Consider the following 20,230-nt stretch of genomic DNA (forward strand, 5'->3'; position numbering starts at 1 on the left):
TATGGAAAATATTGACAGAATTGGGTAATCAGACAAACTCTGCCGAATTTTAACTGTCGATGGTGAGATCTTTAAGCCATATTTCAGAATGATGTTCAATTTGGTCCCATTTGCGCATTCACCCCTCCCAAAATTACATTCGACACTGTGGCTGTTACTCAATGATCAATAACAAATCAACAAATATCGAGTCGTATAATTTGGTTGGGGAGGGGCGCATGTTCATGCCACCGAGAACTGAGGCTAGCCAGGCCTAGCCCCCCCCCCCCCCTTTCCACCTCTCCACTTTCAAATTTATTACCATTTTACATAGGAAAATTATTATGAAATTCTGTGGCCCTCTCATCTGATTCATAACGCCACTTTGAAACTTGTGAGCTGTGGTAATGTTCTAGGACTGCACTGAATATTAATATGGTTAATTATAAAACAGACATTGGTGTCATAACAATATTTTATAACAAGTTCAGTATGTGCATTGTCAATCAGAACAAGGTTAACTCGCTAATTTTATGTTTATCTCTGAGGTGGCCGTATTAAGACAACGCCCAGTAAATTTGATCTTATGTAGGATTTTACCATTAAACTAACCACTTTCTTTAAGCATATTTTTAGACGAAAATTCATACATCAATATCAAATACTGGTGGAATATACTAGTGGTGAGTATCGTCAATCATGTCACGATACGATACGTATCGCGATACAACGGTCACGGTACGATACGTATCGCGGTATGGGGTAATGGGATAAAAATTAACAGAAAATCCGCACTTTTTATGGAATAAAAAGTATCGCCAAGTATCGATACATGACGTCGAGATACGATACGCGTATCGTGGAATGTCGTATCGCGATACATCGATTCACCGGCATATCGTGCCAGCACTAGAATATACTGTTACTGTTGTGGTTTACTCCATTCTTGACTTACAAAATATGTGTATACTGTAGGCCTACATTACTTTTTGAATGCATTAATACCTTTCTTAACAACACCACCTATTTGCACTATTGCATTATTCATGCGTAAAAGTGTTTTAAATCCACGTGGCGTTGTAAAACGCCGACAAGTAAAATCTCTTTTTTTTAATAGAAGACAATTTCATTTTCAACTCAAAGTTACGAATTTTCTTCAAAATGGGAGTAGTTCTTAAAACCTGGAATATCAGAAAACTGTCCATTTTGGCCGTTACTGTGTTCCTGCTTTTTATAGCTTTCTTCTTAATTGGTGGACTTGTAGGTTTGTATGGAATTGTCATATTTCTTTCTCCGACTCGCAATTTTATTTTCTTTGGATGAGTTTTATCGACAAAATAGCTCTGTGGACGCTGCCATAGTCTTCGTATGTCTTTTTACTGCATGTTAAAGATGGGTTCCCTTACTTTCATTTATGAATACTTATAATACTTATGTGAATAGAAAGTAGAAGTGTTCTCATGACTTGAAAAAATACCAGTTTATCTCACATCTCCATAATTAATTCATAATCAGCTAAATTAGAAGAGAATTACCAGCAGAATTCCAATGAGTGACCGATCAAAAAAGGTCAAAAAGTCTTTTTTTTTTGTTTATCCAGACTGTACTTACATGGACATTAATGATTAGTTAAAATTATATGCAATAAAAACATAATAATATGATTAAGAATACATGATAATTCATTAGAAACGCCAATTAATAAATTGGTTTACTTAATTTGACAAATAAGTATAAACGCATCTTTAAAGATCGAGAAAATAATATGTATCTTAAATTTGAATTGCACAAATCTGTCATACGCTTCGCTGCTCTCGCAATGGGAAAGCAATGAGGTAGACAATTGAAGTATTCAATAAAATTAGCAAAGGTAAGGTGTAAAATAAAATAGCAGTTATATTGGTGAATAACTAGGTCAGCTAGTATTTAACCTAAACACAGCAACACATTAGCAATATGATTAATCTTTATACAAAATATAATATTACAAACAACAAAATATTTTCACTGTTAAAATAGTGATCAATATATAGAATAATTCTAATATTACTGTGTATATATAACTCCATGGACGGGGGCCACAAAGCTCAAATACTTTAATAGAATAGGTGACAAGTCTCTTAAAGTTAAAAACAACCCCGTATTAAAAAAAGCCAGATGTCAGCACTAGCCAGATCTTGATAAACCTGACAAAGTCTGTCTGATGATAGTAATGGCTCGGTTAATCAGGTTGTGCCCAATCCATCCTATCTTCTGCGCCGGATCTCTTCGGTAGGCAGTTGATGGGTACACTGCCAAATGTCTGAGTTGCTCAAGGAAGGATATATTATTTTAGTGATTCATTTTTATTCCAACCATTCATTTTAAGCTTTCATAATCGGACAAAAAGCTTATTCATCTCAGCTTATTCATATCCAAAAATAATTGAATTGAAAGCTAACTTTGCAGTGAGAACTTTTGACATAGTACAGATTCTGTTAATTTATTATTTTCTTTCAGCACCTGCTCCTTCGAGTGTAATGAACATGTTAATGACTAAATGTTATGATAAACATGTTTATGCACATGAAAAGAAATGGTATATTCCACGTGGCTTGCATGCCTGTGATCAGATAGATGATTTAAGCAATCCAATGGTTATTGATAAACGTATTGATGCCAATATGGTGGTGTTTGCTTTGTGGATGCCATACCCTAGAGAGGGTAGACAATTTAGTATGTCGCGATGGTTTCAGAATATGCTGACTGTTCTACGGATGGATATTGAACACCATAGTAATAATCCTCTCAGTAAGTTTGCAGTTATCCATAGTAGTTTAGTAGTTTACGAAATGAAAATCTGACATTTTGATTTACATATAAAAAACAAGATAAATGTATTGTTATAGCTTATGTGCATCCATCTTCACAAAGTCAAACTATTACGAGCTTCGTACCTGACTGAAATAGTCACCATTCTTGTATCATGGAAATTTGTAAATGAAGAGATTGGATTAGCAAATACACCCAATTAGAGACAACGACAGAAAGCCATAATGTTTACAACAGCCTTTCTTTCGAGGACTCTGATTGGCTGTTTTCACTGGTATACAATACAATCAAATCGCTGCATCCAGTGGTATAAGAATAGCGGCAAATGCAGTAAATGAAGTTACTAATAGCTTGACATTGTGAAAATGATGTGAATTAAGTGAGTACAGTGCAATCAAATTGTTGTATTTACAAACTATCGTGATACAATAACATCAGTGCCTAATGATAATCAAGGTATTAGGTCAAGGTATTAGACGGGGTTCGTAAAACCTTGACCTATTTAAGATGTTTTAATATGTCTATTTATAGAAGCCAATGCTACAATGAGAATGGAGGTGAGACTGGGTTATAGAAATCAACAGGATAATGAATCAGATTGGAAGGAATTGATCTCGACACAAGAAGATAGACCATTACGCTGTGACACAGATGGGGTAAGAAAAGAGGTCTCACTCTCAACTAAAGCAGTAAAGTTGTGAGAGAAAATATGAGAGAAATCGCAATCGTTTTATTGGCAATTTCTGAATGTCTGAATCTGTTGTTAAGGAACCGACTTAAGTTTGCCGACTTGGCATGACTTTTGGGAAATATTGAATCAAAATCATTCATCGATTCATAAAGATACAGTACACGTATTGATTAAGATATCCAACTATTCGTACCAGACTGTTTTATCGTTATTTATTTCAGATAGAGGAAGATGATTACTATAGATGTGAATTGTTGTCATTTTTTGAATTAGGAAGTGTTCATTATGATTATTACCTAATCAATATACACCTACCTGTTTATCAACCTAAAGATGTTAATTTAGGTCTGGGAACGATTCAAGATATTCATATTATTGTAAGTACATTATGCTGTGAGTCCCCTGTCCCTACTCAGCACCTTAATAGAATTGGGATTGATCCACACAACTGTAGGTATCATTGACTGAATTAGATGAGCTGGGGCCTGTGGACTTTATTGGGTTGGGGTCCCTCCCCAGAGAATTGTTTTTTTTAACATATACTCTCCTGCAATGTTTCTTGGGGTGGAGGTCCCGTAGAGGTGGGACTCGAGGACTTGGTTCAACAAGTCCCTGAGGTAGTTGAGCCACTGGTAGGTATATTCTTATTTGCATAATTAAAGATGTCTGACAACGTCTAACTAATGGGACGTCTAATTAATGGGACGTCTAACTAGTTAATGGGACGTATAACTAATGTGACTAATGTGACGTTTAACTAATTAATGTGACGTCTAACTAATCGGACGTCTAATTAATGCTACGTTTAACTAATGGGACGTCTAACTAGTTAATGGGACGTATAACTAATGTGACGTCTTACTAATGTGACGTCTAACTAATGGAACGTGTAACTAATAAGACGTCTAACTGATGTGACGTCTTATTAATGTGACGTTTAACTAATTAAGGTGACGTCTAACTAATCGGACGTATAATTAATGCTACGTTTAACTAATGAGACGTCTAACTAATGAGACATAACCCCTTACATTTGACATGCAAATTAAATGAAACTATTTTTATAAATATTTACTTTACCCCCCGATAAGACTATTACTTGTCCTTGACAAACTGAGAAGAGGACAAAAAGTGAACTTCAATAATCCTTGTCCTTCAATTATGAATTTTAAATGTAATTTTCAGACAATATTTCAAAATGGAGGATTTACTAAAGTTTGGTTTTCACTGAAGACTGCTATGTTTCCTGTTATTATTGTTGTTCTCGTGTGGTTCTGGAGAAGAGTCAAGCTACTCAGTAGACAACCAAACTTATTGGAGAGGTAAGTCAATGAGTCTGGAGACAGAATGAGCCCTCTACTCGTCAAATATGGCGTGTAGTATTTAACCGATCATAATGAAACTTGTTATTTGGGTATAATTTGATGAAAGGTTTTTAAGTTATGCTTTTGACTAATATCAAATGCCTCTAATTAGCCTAGCCAGTATTGGTATGATTTGATTCATTTTAAGATGTATTTCACTGTTAATTTTTGAATCCACAAAGTTTAGAAGCATGCCACCTTCTTTACAGCCAGGCTGTCCCTTTATATCTATTTGATAAACATGGTGAAATATTTACTTAAACATGAAACTTACTTAAAGGAAAGTGCAAGACAAACCAACTCCAAATTTCATATGATTATAAAGGTTTTTACTTTCAGGACCTTGTTAACTCTAGGTATTGTGTTGTCTATCATGAATTGTAAGTAATATATAACACTTAATTCTATCAGTTTGAACCAAGCCCTTAGTCCTACCTCTAAGGAAAGCATAATGTTAAAAAAAGATATTCCCGCGGAAGGGACCTTAACCCACTAATCTCATTCATTGAGAACAATGGGTTTGTTTTCTAAATTAGCATTTCATATCACATGAGGGTTGAAACATGTTTTTTTTTTAATTTTTGTTTCTTTAATTTACAAAATAGATAATTTGTGTAATATATTTCCAGTTCCTGTAGAATGGTTGACCCTCTGGTTTAATCTACCTTGGATGAGTATACTATCAGATATAAGACAAGGTGCTTTCTATGCCACTCTTCTCTCATTCTGGATGATATTTGCTGGTGAACACATGGTAGGTTCTCTTGACTATTTTTTTTACTCTGCTTTTCTATATTAGTTAACCTGGCGACACTGTGGTTAATCTAAATGTAGCTATGTAGGGCATGCCCCACCTCATCCAGAACTGGCCTGGCCCAATAGGGATGCTAGAGAATGACTTAGGAGCCCTATTAGACAATTCTGTGCCCCTAACTCATAGTTATTTTTTTTTTCAGGATTCAACACAAAAGAATAACCCGAAAAGTTATTGGAAATCTGTAACATCAGTTGTATTTGGTTGTCTCTGTATTCTTATTTTTGAACTGAGTGAAAAGTGAGTTAACCCTATTCATATTCTTGTACCGTCTACTCATTTGTCTAGCTTTCTATAATAACCATTATTTGAACAGAAATTGTCTGAGATCATGAATTGGGAAACTCTTTGAAACATTTAGATATGTGTTTTTATTAGATCGCCATCATTAAATGTTCTGAATGGGCTCTTTTGTATACTTTCAGGGGTATGCAGTTGAAAAATCCATTCCACACTATTTGGGTGACAGAAACTGGAACTCGTGTTGCTGTATCCTTTTTCTTGAATATTCCATCGAGAGGGAGATGGTTAAAATGCCAAATTCCTGTACATATAACAGATTTATCTTGACACGTCTTCTAATCTGAGAAATATTTTCATTTAAGGAAAGAATGAAAGTCTTATTATTGTGTCATAAATATTTCAGAATTTATAATTTATTGGGTTATAAGTTTAGCAGGATCGTTTGATATATTACAGAACAATCATTAGATCTGTAAATATAACTTCTTAACCAACATTTAGCTGGCCTTTATAATCATATCTATAATAGCTGCCTGTATCTACTTCCTGTTTCTATCCTATATGATATACAAAGTCTTCAAAAACACCCGTGCTCAATCTCCGACAAGGAAAAACTGCCTCTTGGTAAGTTTGTGTGAGAGGTCCATATCTGTGTGTATCAGATCAACCAAAATCAGTTAATACAGACTTCGATGTTGAAGATACTAAGGTCATGTGAACAACAGTATTCCTGCCTTGTCTATGACTAACATTACAGAACTCCAAAGTACAGGCAATTTTTTCACTGTGGAAAAAGATAAAAATTGAAATTGGGGGACAACGATGGGAAGCCCTTTTTTCTGGTTCTTCCGTAGAAACGTCACTGATGCTAATTCCACTGTACTGGCAAAGGAAAAACAAGAAGAAGTTTGTTGATTCTCGTATTTTTTTTTTCATTTTCAAGTTTTTGATGGTGTTAACTCTACTGTGTACTGCATTGACTGTTATATTCTTCATTATCAGTCAAATCAGTGAGGGTCAGTGGAAGTGGGGAGATGATGGAATCAGTTTACAATATACAAGTTCTCTCCTGACAGGTATGAATTTATCTTGGATCTTAATTTCTTCATAAAACAGGGACAAGAGCTGGAGTAACTAAAAGAGTTCAATTCAAAATTGAGTAGCGTTGGTCGTGTCAATTTTAATTTGCATTTCATAACAAATCATTCGCTAATGAAGTGTCCAATTATAGGGTCCAGATTGATATGTAGCTATATGATAAGTGTCATCTCAATCCCTAGAACCATACTGAACTCAACAAATCGTTCGCTATTTAAAATGTCGTATTTCGGCCCCAATCGATATGTAACTATGTTCCAAGAGCCATCTCAATGATGCTAAAACCTTATTGATCTATATCTTCTATTAAATTCACTACCTCAAACAAATCATCTTCACCACTTGCTAGTTTTTAAAATGAGGCAAAAGGCAGAGCTACTTAAAGTGCTATAGGTGTATATGGTATGTTTTATATCTATAGGTGTTTATGGTATGTTTTATATCTATAGGTGTTTATGGTATGTTTTATATCTATAGGTGTTTATGATATATTTTATATCTACAGGTGTTTATGATATGTTTTATATCTATAGGTGTTTATGGTATGTTTTATATCTATAGGTGTTTATGGTATGTTTTATATCTATAGGTGTTTATGATATATTTTATATCTATAGGTGTTTATCATATGTTTTATATCTATAGGTGTTTATGATATATTTTATATCTACAGGTGTTTATGGTATGTTTTATATCTATAGGTGTTTATGATATATTTTATATCTATAGGTGTTTATGATATGTTTTATATCTATAGGTGTTTATGATATATTTTATATCTATAGGTGTTTATGGTATGTTTTATATCTATAGGTGTATATGGTATGTTTTATATCTACAGGTGTTTATGGTATATTTTATATCTATAGGTATTTATGGTATGTTTTATATCTATAGGTGTTTATGATATATTTTATATCTACAGGTGTTTATGGTATATTTTATATCCATAGGTGTTTATGGTATGTTTTATATCTACAGGTGTTTATGGTATATTTTATATCTATAGGTGTTTATGGTATGTTTTATATCTATAGGTGTTTATGATATATTTTATATCTACAGGTGTTTATGGTATATTTTATATCTATAGGTGTTTATGGTATGTTTTATATCTACAGGTGTTTATGGTATATTTTATATCTACAGGTGTTTATGGTATATTTTGTATCTATAGGTGTTTATGGTATGTTTTATATATATAGGTGTTTATGGTATGTTTTATATATATAGGTGTTTATGGTATGTTTTATATCTACAGGTGTTTACGGTATGTTTTATATCTATAGGTGTATATTTTATGTTTTATATCTACAGGTGTTTATGGTATATTTTATATCTATAGGTGTTTATGGTATGTTTTATATCTATAGGTGTTTATGATATATTTTATATCTACAGGTGTTTATGGTATATTTTATATCTATAGGTGTTTATGGTATGTTTTATATCTACAGGTGTTTATGGTATATTTTATATCTACAGGTGTTTATGGTATATTTTGTATCTATAGGTGTTTATGATATATTTTATATCTATATGTGTTTATGATATATTTTATATCTATAGGTATTTATGGTATATTTTATATCTACAGGTGTTTATGGTATGTTTTATATCTATATGTGTTTATTATATATTTTATATCTATAGGTGTTTATGGTATGTGGAATGTGTATGTTATTGGATTGTTGAGTTTATATGCTCCCCCACATAAACCGTATGGTAAGTTGAGATTTCTTGAAGTGATGTACCGTTCTGAAAATATCATCATAATAAATATTAAATCACAAGGAATGGACGTTCTCGGCCATTCTTATGTTCTGGCGAGGTTTTATATCTCTATTTTTACAGCTCGTATGTTTCCTCACACACTCGTTTAGTCCAACATTTCAATAATTTGTCTAGTAGATGGTGAAGCTCACTGATCGCGTACAGAACTTACGAGCTTTGAATGGACTAGTTGCACCTCTTACAGGGATTGCCTTGTTTAACCTTAGAAACTTAACATTACCTTTCACCGTTCATGGTTTATAAGCGATTATTGCAAGTTCCTCTATATTGTGATAGAAGTTTCAACTTAAAAAAATAAAGAGTCTAGCTCACTGGTCACTGAAGTTACCGAGTCTTGCAGGCACGAGTTGCTCCCCTTATTTCATATTTATTTATTGTTTCTCTTAAAATAAAAGTGAAATAAAACACTTCAATGTTTATATAACATTTAAGACCCTCTCTCTGTGAAGATCTCTCTGGTTGGGGGTTTTAGATAACATAAAAATCCTCAGCCGTGTATTATATTATAGTAAATTCAATTAAAGACAACTGATAAATAGCAAATAACACGACGAACTGTCAAATCCCCATCTTTAATGCCTTTGTAATTTTGTACTGGCAATGAAATTCATTCTTTGATTTAAGGGGACAGTAAACCATTTGGTCGTTTATAAAAAAAACATGTTTGTAGCTCAGAATCGGATAGAGTATATTATTTGACCAAACTTTTTTTTGTCTTGATTCAGATACAAGTTATGGAAGTGTACTTATCTGGTAACATTTGGCAGTTGAGGTGGACAGTGCCTTTCAGAATGTATTTATGGAAAAGTTTTTTTTTACCAGAATCAGCCTATATAATAAATACCTTGCCGATTTCAACTATTAAAGGAGGGGTGCTCAATTTATTCCGAATGCTCGATTGTTCTTTACTGAATTAGCAGAGACAGATAACCCCATACAGCTGTAAAGGGGATCTAAATTTACATTACTATTTTTGTATATAGTTCGTACATTTTTTATATACAGAATAAGTCGTACATTATCATTATCATGCTTCGATTACTTGACTGCTTATATAATTTTCTATCGTGTATTTTAAAGAACATAGTTCCATGTCATTTATAATTGTTTATTGTATTATTCTGTATTTTGTTTGTATTGTGAGACTGGAAGACTGGCCTATCGCTGGGTAATTGGGATCTGTATTTTGTTTGTATTGTGAGACTGGAAGATTGGCCTATCGCTGGGTAATCGGGGTCTGTATTTTGTTTGTATTGTGAGACTGGAAGATTGGCCTATCGTTGGGTAATCGGGGTCTGTATTTTGTTTGTATTGTGCGACTGGAAGATTGGCCTATCGCTGGGTAATCGGGATCTGTATTTTGTTTGTATTGTGAGACTGGAAGATTGGCCTATCGTTGGGTAATTGGGATCTGTATTTTGTTTGTATTGTGAGACTGGAAGACTGGCCTATCGCTGGGTAATTGGGATCTGTATTTGGTTTGTATTGTGAGACTGGAAGACTGGCCTATCGTTGGGTAATCGGGGTCTGTATTTTGTTTGTATTGTGAGACTGGACGATTGGCCTATCGCTGGGTAATTGGGATCTGTATTTGGTTTGTATTGTGAGACTGGAAGACTGGCCTATCGTTGGGTAATCGGGGTCTGTATTTTGTTTGTATTGTGAGACTGGAAGATTGGCCTATCGCTGGGTAATCGGGGTCTGTAGTTGGTTTGTATTGTGAATATGGAAGATTGGCCTATCGTTGGGTAATCGGGGTCTGTATTTTGTTTGTATTGTGAGACTGGACGATTGGCCTATCGCTGGGTAATTGTGATCTGTATTTGGTTTGTATTGTGAGACTGGAAGATTGGCCTATCGCTGGGTAATCGGGGTCTGTAGTTGGTTTGTATTGTGAATATGGAAGATTGGCCTATCGTTGGGTAATCGGGGTCTGTATTTTGTTTGTATTGTGAGACTGGAAGATTGGCCTATCGCTGGGTAATCGGGGTCTGTATTTTGTTTGTATTGTGAGACTGGAAGACTGGCCTATCGTTGGGTAATCGGGGTCTGTATTTTGTTTGTATTGTGAGACTGGAAGATTGGCCTATCGCTGGGTAATCGGAGTCTGTATTTTGTTTGTATTGTGAGACTGGAAGACTGGCCTATCGTTGGGTAATCGGGGTCTGTATTTTGTTTGTATTGTGAGACTGGAAGATTGGCCTATCGTTGGGTAATCGGAGTCTGTATTTTGTTTGTATTGTGAGACTGGAAGATTGGCCTATCGCTGGGTAATTGGGATCTGTATTTTGTTTGTATTGTGAGACTGGAAGATTGGCCTATCGCTGGGTAATCGGGGTCTGTATTTTGTTTGTATTGTGAGACTGGAAGACTGGCCTATCGCTGGGTAATTGGGATCTGATCTTGATGCTCAACCTTAATGTGTGTATTTTTATTGATTTGGTGAATTCTGACACATATTGTGTGCAACCCCCCACTTCCCGCCACTGCGTCCAAAATACTAATAAAAACCCCTATTATAAACACTGGACAACTTTTATGGTTTTATACCATTAAAACAGGCATTGATATCATAACAATATTTTATAACAAGTCTAATATGTACATAGTCAGTCAGAACAAAATGAACCGGTGAATTTGGCCCCTTGTTCGAAACTTTTTGACCCTCACTTTCAAATCGTTCACAATTGCAAAATTGAGACTGATGGCCACAAACAATTTCGGATTCGGTTATTTACAAATAACTTTTTTTTTCTCTGAGCACACTTTTCTCTGCAAAGTTAAAACAAAATGTAAACACAGTTTCAGTCTTTCATGTCCTGGTATAGAATCTGTAAAGCCTGTTTAAACTCCTTCAATTCGGTTTCAAGTTTAGAAATATTATCAATTATAGAAAATAGCTGTTGTATCTTGTCCTGGACGATCTTGCCTTGTTTATCATACACGGCAAATAAATGTTGTTCGGTTGCTTTGTACACTTTCTCTGTCTGGAAAATAAACAATTCATACTAAAATTAAAAATTAAAAAAATAACAAAAGCCTATTAGAAAAAATAATGACACGCCACGCGATGAAATGTACTATAATCTCTGCCTGTGCTTTGCTAGTAGGGGTCATGAACCACGTATTGATGAAACCCTGCAAACGTTGCAATGCGTGGGAACCCCTTGGCGCAAGATCTAAATTTTGTATTGACCAACCGTTTCAAAATCTGCAGTATGTATCTCTACCGTACAAAACCTTTGTTATGCTGTGATCGAAACCCATGCTAATAGATGGACGCGTACTCAGAGATTTCGGCCAGTTTTGCTTTCCAATACACAACATAAAAGAAAGAATATAGTAATTATCTATTATGTTACTCTCGATCATATAAAATATCCATGTACATAATAATGCCTGGGCCCGTATGCTATTTGCCTATTGCACATGCATTGACTTTGGTATGCTAATTTATCGGTTACTCTCAAATGGCAAATCATACCTGTTTCTCCAATGCCTTTTTGAGATCTATCAGCAACTGTGTGTCTTGTTTCCTTTTAGCGTTTAAATCATCAATAATTTGCTGGGCTGCAGTGGACAGGCTATCGCGGTTTATTTCAGACGATATGACCACTTTCTCTGGGAAGGGGTCTGTATGAGGGATACTCAGTTGGTTAGAACTGCTAGAAGAATTGTTAAACATATCCTGTTGCATACTGGAATAAAATAACGATACAGCAACAAATAGAACCACAGGACTATCTGGTGTTGGGCTGGTGGTTAATCTTGAAGTGTATTGCGTGACCAGATCCGTTATGACCAGATAGTGATATTAATACCAACCCATATAGGCCCTACTAACCACGTCAAGCTTCAACAAATTTTAAAAATCACCTTTCCCAATTTCGTTTTGTCATTTTAATCTTTTTTTCTTTATAGGGGTCTACCCCTGTACATACTCTGGGCTATTGACCCATTGAAGTGCAGTTGACAGCGGAGCAGTTTAAGATTTTTATATCACTAATAAACAACATCTACCTATGATCCTCACTGTTATTGGTCGATGTCGTTTGCTGTGCGACGTCAACTTCACTGTGGTTATTGTTGTTAGTATTGTGAACTAGATCATGTGATTCTACAGGATCTCCATCAATTTCTACCCCGTCCATCATACAATCTGTAATTATAATGGATAAACAATTAGACGTGAAACATTGAATATCTTAATCTAGGAGCATGAATTAGTCCAAAACTTTTTGAGTTGGCAGAATCTGTTTTAGAGAGGGTGGTAAATATCTGAGATTGCCCGAATTTCTAACCTTGTTATGAGATTTTTGCGGCTGCTCCCTCGGTCCCCCTCCCCCTTTGGCTCCGCCACTGGTAGCCTTATAACTAACACGATAAATTAGATCATAATCAGACCTTACAATATGTTAAGAAGTATCAATTCTGTTTCAAATTCAATTTAAGTGCTGAAAAACCTGAAATTCACTATAAAATTCAGTTTTTGTCTTCTGCTAAAATCTGTTAAGAGGAGTAATGTCCCTTTAATGAGAAATCATTGTTTCCTGAAAAAAACAAAGGGGTATTTATTATGAATAAAATGTTACAAGATATAATACCTTGGAGTAATGATATTTTTCATAAAATCATAGATAGATAGAAATTACTCTAGGTTTTCAAATAGGAGAAATATTAGCGATTTGTTTCGGAATTTTTTCGCTCAATAACAGCTCCCTTTAATTATCTAGGTGGCGCTGTGTGGGGTCGACAAGTTTGTCTGGCTTTTTATGAAGACAATTTTATTTTCTACGCAAATTTTCGCTACGAATTTTCTTCAAAATGGGAGGAGTTGTTCTTGAGACTCTGAGCAACAGAAAACTGTCCATTTTGGCAGTTTCTCTGCTTCTGCTTCTGTTTGTTTTCTTCTTGATTGGTGGACTTGTAGGTTTGTATTGATTCGTCATCTTCTCTCGATCCCATTTTTATTTTTTGATGTTTTCTTTGATCTTGCCGACAACTTTAATAGCTCTGGGGGATATTGCATGCCTTTTAACAACATAACGAGTAAAAAAAGTTTATTGAGACTTATTTAGAGATTTATTCAGACAAAAAACATTCAGAGACTTTCATTAGACTTTTGTTTTGATGCTGATAATCCAATTTAGGTAGTCCTAAAGTAAAAATAATCAATTAGAGTTCGATTTGTTAAAAGAACGATAAGCCTTCCAATTCTTATCTCGGGGATTTCATTCCATTGGTTTTCTCATCGTGAAATCTTATAAACGGTACTGTATTAAATATCATAAGCCTATATAGACTACTAATTATTGATAAGCTTCATGTCTTTCCGCTGTGATTTTTAGTTATTATTATTTACTTTTTTCCTTACAGCCCCTGCTCCTTCAAGTGTTATGAACATGTTAACGACTAAATGTTATGATAAACATGTTTATGCACATGAAAAGAAATGGTATATTCCACGTGGCTTACATGCCTGTGATCAGATAGATGATTTGAGCAATCCAGTGGTTAATGATAAACGCATTGAAGCCAGTATGGTGGTGTTTTCCTTATGGCTGCCCTATCCTAGAGAAAATAAACAACTGAATATGTCGCGATGGTTTCAGAATATGCTGACTGTCATACAGATGGATATCGAACACCATGATAACAATCCTCTCAGTAAGTATAGTCCTGTTACTAAGTAGGTAGAAATACCACAAATGAAGACACCTTCGAAGCTATACTGTTAATCCTCTTAATGCCTCTTAAAATGAACATAAAAAGTTTGAATTCTCATACCTGACCAATAAGAGTATCGGTATTTATATTCATCAGTGGACTTACCTGGTATCATAACTATACAACAGAATCCTTCTAAAATAAAAAAAAAAGTTTGATGGATTAAACAAATTATGAATTCAATTCATTTATGTATATTTATAGAAGCCAATGCTACAATGAGAATGGAGGTGAGACTGGGTTATAGAAATCAACAGGATAATGAATCAGATTGGAAGGAATTAATCTCGACACATGAAGATAGACCATTACGCTGTGACACAGATCGGGTAAGTATGCAAGATTTTTTCAATGTCTTGAATTGATTGCTTTCTGTTTCATTTTTGTCTAGAATTATACTTGGTATGGGGGTTAATTTTTGTCTTGAATATAATATGTAAATAGTCTTCAGAAATACTAGAAATGTACGAAAATTGCATTATTCCTTTAAAAATACCTCAAACTAGAAGTTCCACTTACTATTTTCATATAATTTTCTATATGTGGCAGAGACTCAAAGAAATTGTGGTTTCTGAGACTAAGGTACGATCGGTCAAATGGATGACTAACCTGTCCCTTAAATATGATACTTGGTTATGATATCAACATCATTTCATATTCTAGGTAGAAGAAGATGATTACTATAGATGTGAATTGTTGTCATTTTTTGAATTAGGAAGTGTTCATTATGATTATTACCTTATCAATATAAGACTTCCTGTTTATCAATCTAAAGATGTTAATTTAGGCCTGGGAACAATTAAAGATATTCACATTATTGTAAGTACCTTATAGTGTCTTATTCTACCTTACATTGCACCTGCACATTAAATGAAAATACATTATTAAATATTTCTAGCTTTAAGTAAGTGTCAGAATTATCCTCGAAAGGCTTTAAAACTATGGACTATATTCAGGTTACAATATTACTATCACTTGGTAAAATGCTTTCAGCCCAAGAATACACAATGAAATCTTCCATTCATAATTGAGGTACATTTACTGGTAGTTTAATGGAAACTGCCAAGAATTACTGAAAGTTTTAAAATTACACTTCAGACAATATTTCAAAATGGAGGATTTACCAAAGTTTGGTTTTCACTGAAGACCACGATGTTTCCTGTTATTATTGCTGTTCTGGTGTGGTTCTGGAGAAGAGTTAAGCTACTCAGTAGACAACCAAACTTATTGGAAAGGTAAGTGAGACTGAGCATTTGTTGATCTAAATCTAAAGCCTAGATCTAGAAGACTAAGTATACATAAGCCAATGTTGAGCTGAGATAAACACCTATAGCAGGTTATCAATTTTGTGGCTTTAGATATCTTATATAAGATTTTTATTTTCAGGACCTTGTTAACTCTAGGTATTGTGTTGTCTATCATGAATTGTAAGTATTATTTTAACATTCAGTCGTGTATTGTATTAAACTTAGATGTATTATCACCAGTTTTTGCAATGCCCTTTGGAGCTCAATTAGTTCACTCAATTAGTTTTCAAACAGTACCTTATCTTTTGATCGTTTTTGATGTAAGTTTGATGTAACACTTGTTAACTTTTTACAACTATAAGATAAACTTTAATTGTATTTTTTTTTTATAGAAACACATTGTAGCTTTAAACAAATATTCGTTAAATGAAAATGGCTTCAAGATTCTATTGTTTTTGGTATTTTTCATAAACCAATCAAACCTTGATTCTTGTTTCTCAAATTTTGGTGTATATTTTCAGGTCCCCTAGAATGGTTCACCCTCTGGTTTAATCTACCTTGGATGAGTATACTATCAGATATAAGACAAGGTGCTTTCTATGCCACTCTTCTCTCATTCTGGATGATATTTGCTGGTGAACACATTATGGTAGGTTCTCTTAAATTCCTTCCCCTCTCCTCCATGCATGATGCGTCGTATCTCCTCTTACCTTGGATCTCTTTTTTATTGTCAATAAGTGGTTTTAAACCTGCATTACCCAATAATGTGCTGAAAAGTATTGCTAAAAACTCCCTTTGTTTACCTCAGTTTCACCAAAACTTGTTTGAGAAACACCAGTTCATTTGATTACCACTATTCCACCATTTCTTTCAGGATTCAGTACCAAAGAATAACCTGAGAAGTTATTGGAAACATCTAACATCAGTTGTATTTGGTTGTGTTTGTATGTTTGTATTTGAAATGTGTGAAAAGTAAGTCAACAATAATGATAATACCTCAAGGGAATTACAGGCCCTAACTTTCTTAATTCAGAATTTTGATTATCATTGAAGTTGCATGTCTATTATCTCCTTTTAATATTTCTGATATCTCTTATAATATTTTGACATGAAAAAAGTGTCTCTACAGGCTGTGCACATTGAAGATTCCTCGACAGTTGGAAATCGAAAAGAGAGTATGCTGTCCTGTCAAAATTAGGATAAGATGTAAAACTCCATCCCTTCATTTCGTTTTCTTACTATCTGATACGAGATTTTGATATTTATGAAGGTAAAATGCATTTTTTTGGTGTATTTTCAGAGGGATGCAGTTGGCAAATCCATTCTACACTATCTGGGTGTCAGAAACTGGTACTCAGCTTGCAGTATCCTTTACTTTGAAACATGTCAGAATTTGAAACGCATCTTTTCGACCTGCATCCAGGCCTTGCAGTATTTGTTATTACGTATTTTGCCTTATACCTTAACTGCAATAGCCACATTTGTTGTATCATAGAATGTAGCGATTTGATTGGTTTGTATACCAGAGAATTCAGCCAATCAGAGCCCTTGACAGACACACTTTAAACATTATGGCTTGTTGTTCACAGACTTTCTGTCAAGGTCTCTGATTGGCTGTATTCCTTTCTTTACAGTACAATCAAATGACTGAATTTACAAACCACTGTGATACAAGAAAGCAGCTATTGGGGTCAAGGTATAAGACGAAGTTTGTGAATATGACTTCCTTAACCACAATTTAGCTGGCTTTTATTATCCTAGCTGGTATAGCTGCCTGTACCTACTTTCTGTTTCTATCCTATATGATATACAGAGTCTTCAAAAACATCAGTGCTAAAAAAACGGCTCTGCCTCAGATGAGTAACTTAAGGAAGAACTTCTACTTGGTAAGTTGGTATCTTGTAACTCAATGGTTGAAAATGGAAAGCAATACTAGCGGTATTTGTGGCAGTGGAAAAGATCAAATGTTGTGTGCTAGACAATAGGTTTTGTGGTAAGAAAAGTTATGATGCCACACCTGAGAGTTGGCCCAGTGTTGGATTTCACAGCCATGCCTCAAAGCAAGCAACGACGATGATGGAAGTTAACCTACAATTTGTTTTGTTGGATACTCCTATTATTATGTCTTTATGATTTATTTCAGGGCCTGATTTTCAGGTTCAAGTTTTTGATGGTGTTAACTCTACTGTGTGCTGCATTGACTGTTATATTCTTCATCATCAGTCAAGTCAGTGAGGGTCAGTGGAAGTGGGGAGATGATGGAATCAGTTTGGAATATTCTAGTGCTTTCCTGACAGGTAGTAAATCTAATTATCTAAAAGAGGCCCTGTATAACTTCTGTCCAGACAAGAGCTGGGATAACCAAATAACTTAAAGGCACACATGTTTGGTCAATCGTACCCAAGTGTCTCAAACAGGAATTTATTTCTAGTATTTCTGAAGACTATTTACATATGTTCAGACCCAAATCAACCCCCAAAAATAGCAAACTATGGCCTTTAAATAGTGTAATAGTAATCAGATTGATTTAGTTTTCCAACCAACAGAATTTATCCCCGTTTTCACGATATTTTATATCTACAGGTGTTTATGATATATTTTATATCTATAGGTGTTTATGGTATGTTTTATATCTACAGGTGTATATGGTATGTTTTATATCTACAGGTGTTTATGGTATATTTTATATCTACAGGTGTATATGATATATTTTATATCTATAGGTGTTTATGGTATGTTTTATATCTACAGGTGTATATGGTATGTTTTATATCTACAGGTGTTTATGGTATATTTTATATCTACAGGTGTTTATGATATATTTTATATCTATAGGTGTTTATGATATATTTTATATCTACAGGTGTTTATGGTATATTTTATATCTATAGGTGTTTATGGTATGTTTTATATCTATAGGTGTTTATGGTATATTTTATATCTACAGGTGTATATGGTATGTTTTATATCTATAGGTGTTTATGATATATTTTATATCTATAGGTGTTTATGGTATATTTTATATCTATATGTGTTTATGATATATTTTATATCTATAGGTGTTTATGATATATTTTATATCTATAGGTGTTTATGATATATTTTATATCTATATGTGTTTATTATATATTTTATATCTATAGGTGTTTATGATATATTTTATATCTATAGGTATTTATGGTATATTTTATATCTACAGGTGTTTATGGTATGTTTTATATCTATATGTGTTTATTATATATTTTATATCTATAGGTGTTTATGATATATTTTATATCTATATGTGTTTATGATATATTTTATATCTATAGGTATTTATGGTATATTTTATATCTACAGGTGTTTATGGTATGTTTTATATCTATATGTGTTTATTATATATTTTATATCTATAGGTGTTTATGATATATTTTATATCTATAGGTGTTTATGATATATTTTATATCTACAGGTGTTTATGGTATATTTTATATCTATAGGTGTTTATGGTATGTTTTATATCTATAGGTGTATATGATATGTTTTATATCTATAGGTGTTTATGGTATGTTTTATATCTATAGGTGTTTATGATATATTTTATATCTACACGTGTTTATGGTATATTTTATAACTCATGAAATTATATCTATATGTGTTTATGGTATATTTTATATCTATAGGTGTTTATGGTATATTTTATATCTATAGGTGTTTATGGTATGTGGAATGTGTATGTTATTGGATTGTTGAGTTTATATGCTCCCTCACATAAACAATACACTCAGACCAATGGTAAGTTTGTGTTTAAATGTTACCCTGATAAGACTGACTCAAGTGACAGTTTTTGTCCATGGAATTTTGCCAATATGGGAACAATATTTCACTATTTATAGAAATTTATTTTATATTCAAAGAAGAAATAAAAGCTTTGTCAGTTAGATTGTGGTAGGAGTTGTTTTACAAACCGTTTTGTTTTTGTCTTTTTTCAGATACAAGTGATGGAAGCCAAGAAGAAGAGGTCCAACTGACGCAAATACCCACAGAAACATCGGCCATGACCTCATTTATTAGTAAAGAGGCTCAGGAATAGACTGTGACATTGAAATATATTGTGATAGACTGCTATATGTGGTACTGTTAGACATAGTTTACAAAACAAAATTAATGTACTTTAAAGTTGAACTTTGTGTGGGAAAAAACCTTTTTGTACTTGGAAGTTCTAACTTGTGAAACTACTTATGACAGACCTTTTGTACTTAAAGATCCTTTATACTAAGATTTCTAATTAGTTCAGAGTTTAGTTTGAAAATTCTCATGTATTTTATTGGATTATTGTATATTCATTGGATGGACTTTTTGTTAGACAAAACTTGTGTACTTAATGTTCTACAGTGTGTGACTTATTTTGAGATGAAACCCTGTGTACTTTAAAGTTCAAACTCTCTTGACTTTGTATGACAAAGAACAGATGCTTTATACT

The 20,230-nt window shown here is 33.6% G+C and overlaps 3 protein-coding genes across 3 annotated transcripts; 2 read left to right on the plus strand and 1 right to left on the minus strand.

Annotated features, from left to right (window-relative positions):
* Positions 1-1,140: 1,140 nt before the first annotated feature.
* On the plus strand, positions 1,141-8,883 carry LOTGIDRAFT_112226 (hypothetical protein; the record flags this gene model as incomplete). Its single annotated transcript, XM_009050581.1, has 12 exons — positions 1,141-1,243; positions 2,479-2,769; positions 3,322-3,458; positions 3,709-3,858; positions 4,667-4,803; positions 5,185-5,225; positions 5,475-5,603; positions 5,761-5,899; positions 6,085-6,148; positions 6,404-6,526; positions 6,807-6,978; positions 8,654-8,883. 12 exons carry the CDS (start codon positions 1,141-1,143, stop codon positions 8,881-8,883), a joined length of 1,716 nt encoding a protein of 571 aa, XP_009048829.1.
* A 2,715-nt stretch (positions 8,884-11,598) lies between these two features.
* Positions 11,599-12,693, minus strand: LOTGIDRAFT_158004 (hypothetical protein; the record flags this gene model as incomplete). Its single annotated transcript, XM_009050582.1, has 3 exons — positions 11,599-11,781; positions 12,279-12,492; positions 12,671-12,693. 3 exons carry the CDS (start codon positions 12,691-12,693, stop codon positions 11,599-11,601), a joined length of 420 nt encoding a protein of 139 aa, XP_009048830.1.
* A 925-nt stretch (positions 12,694-13,618) lies between these two features.
* On the plus strand, positions 13,619-19,840 carry LOTGIDRAFT_112162 (hypothetical protein; the record flags this gene model as incomplete). The annotated part of the gene is made up of 13 exons (XM_009050583.1): positions 13,619-13,724; positions 14,171-14,470; positions 14,729-14,854; positions 15,192-15,340; positions 15,620-15,756; positions 15,908-15,948; positions 16,290-16,421; positions 16,650-16,740; positions 17,069-17,132; positions 17,511-17,654; positions 17,912-18,068; positions 19,459-19,542; positions 19,740-19,840. 13 exons carry the CDS (start codon positions 13,619-13,621, stop codon positions 19,838-19,840), a joined length of 1,632 nt encoding a protein of 543 aa, XP_009048831.1.
* Between the last annotated feature and the right edge of the window lie 390 nt (positions 19,841-20,230).

The sequence above is a fragment of the Lottia gigantea genome, assembly GCF_000327385.1.
Source record: "Lottia gigantea unplaced genomic scaffold LOTGIsca_15, whole genome shotgun sequence".
NCBI lineage: Eukaryota > Metazoa > Mollusca > Gastropoda > Lottiidae > Lottia > Lottia gigantea.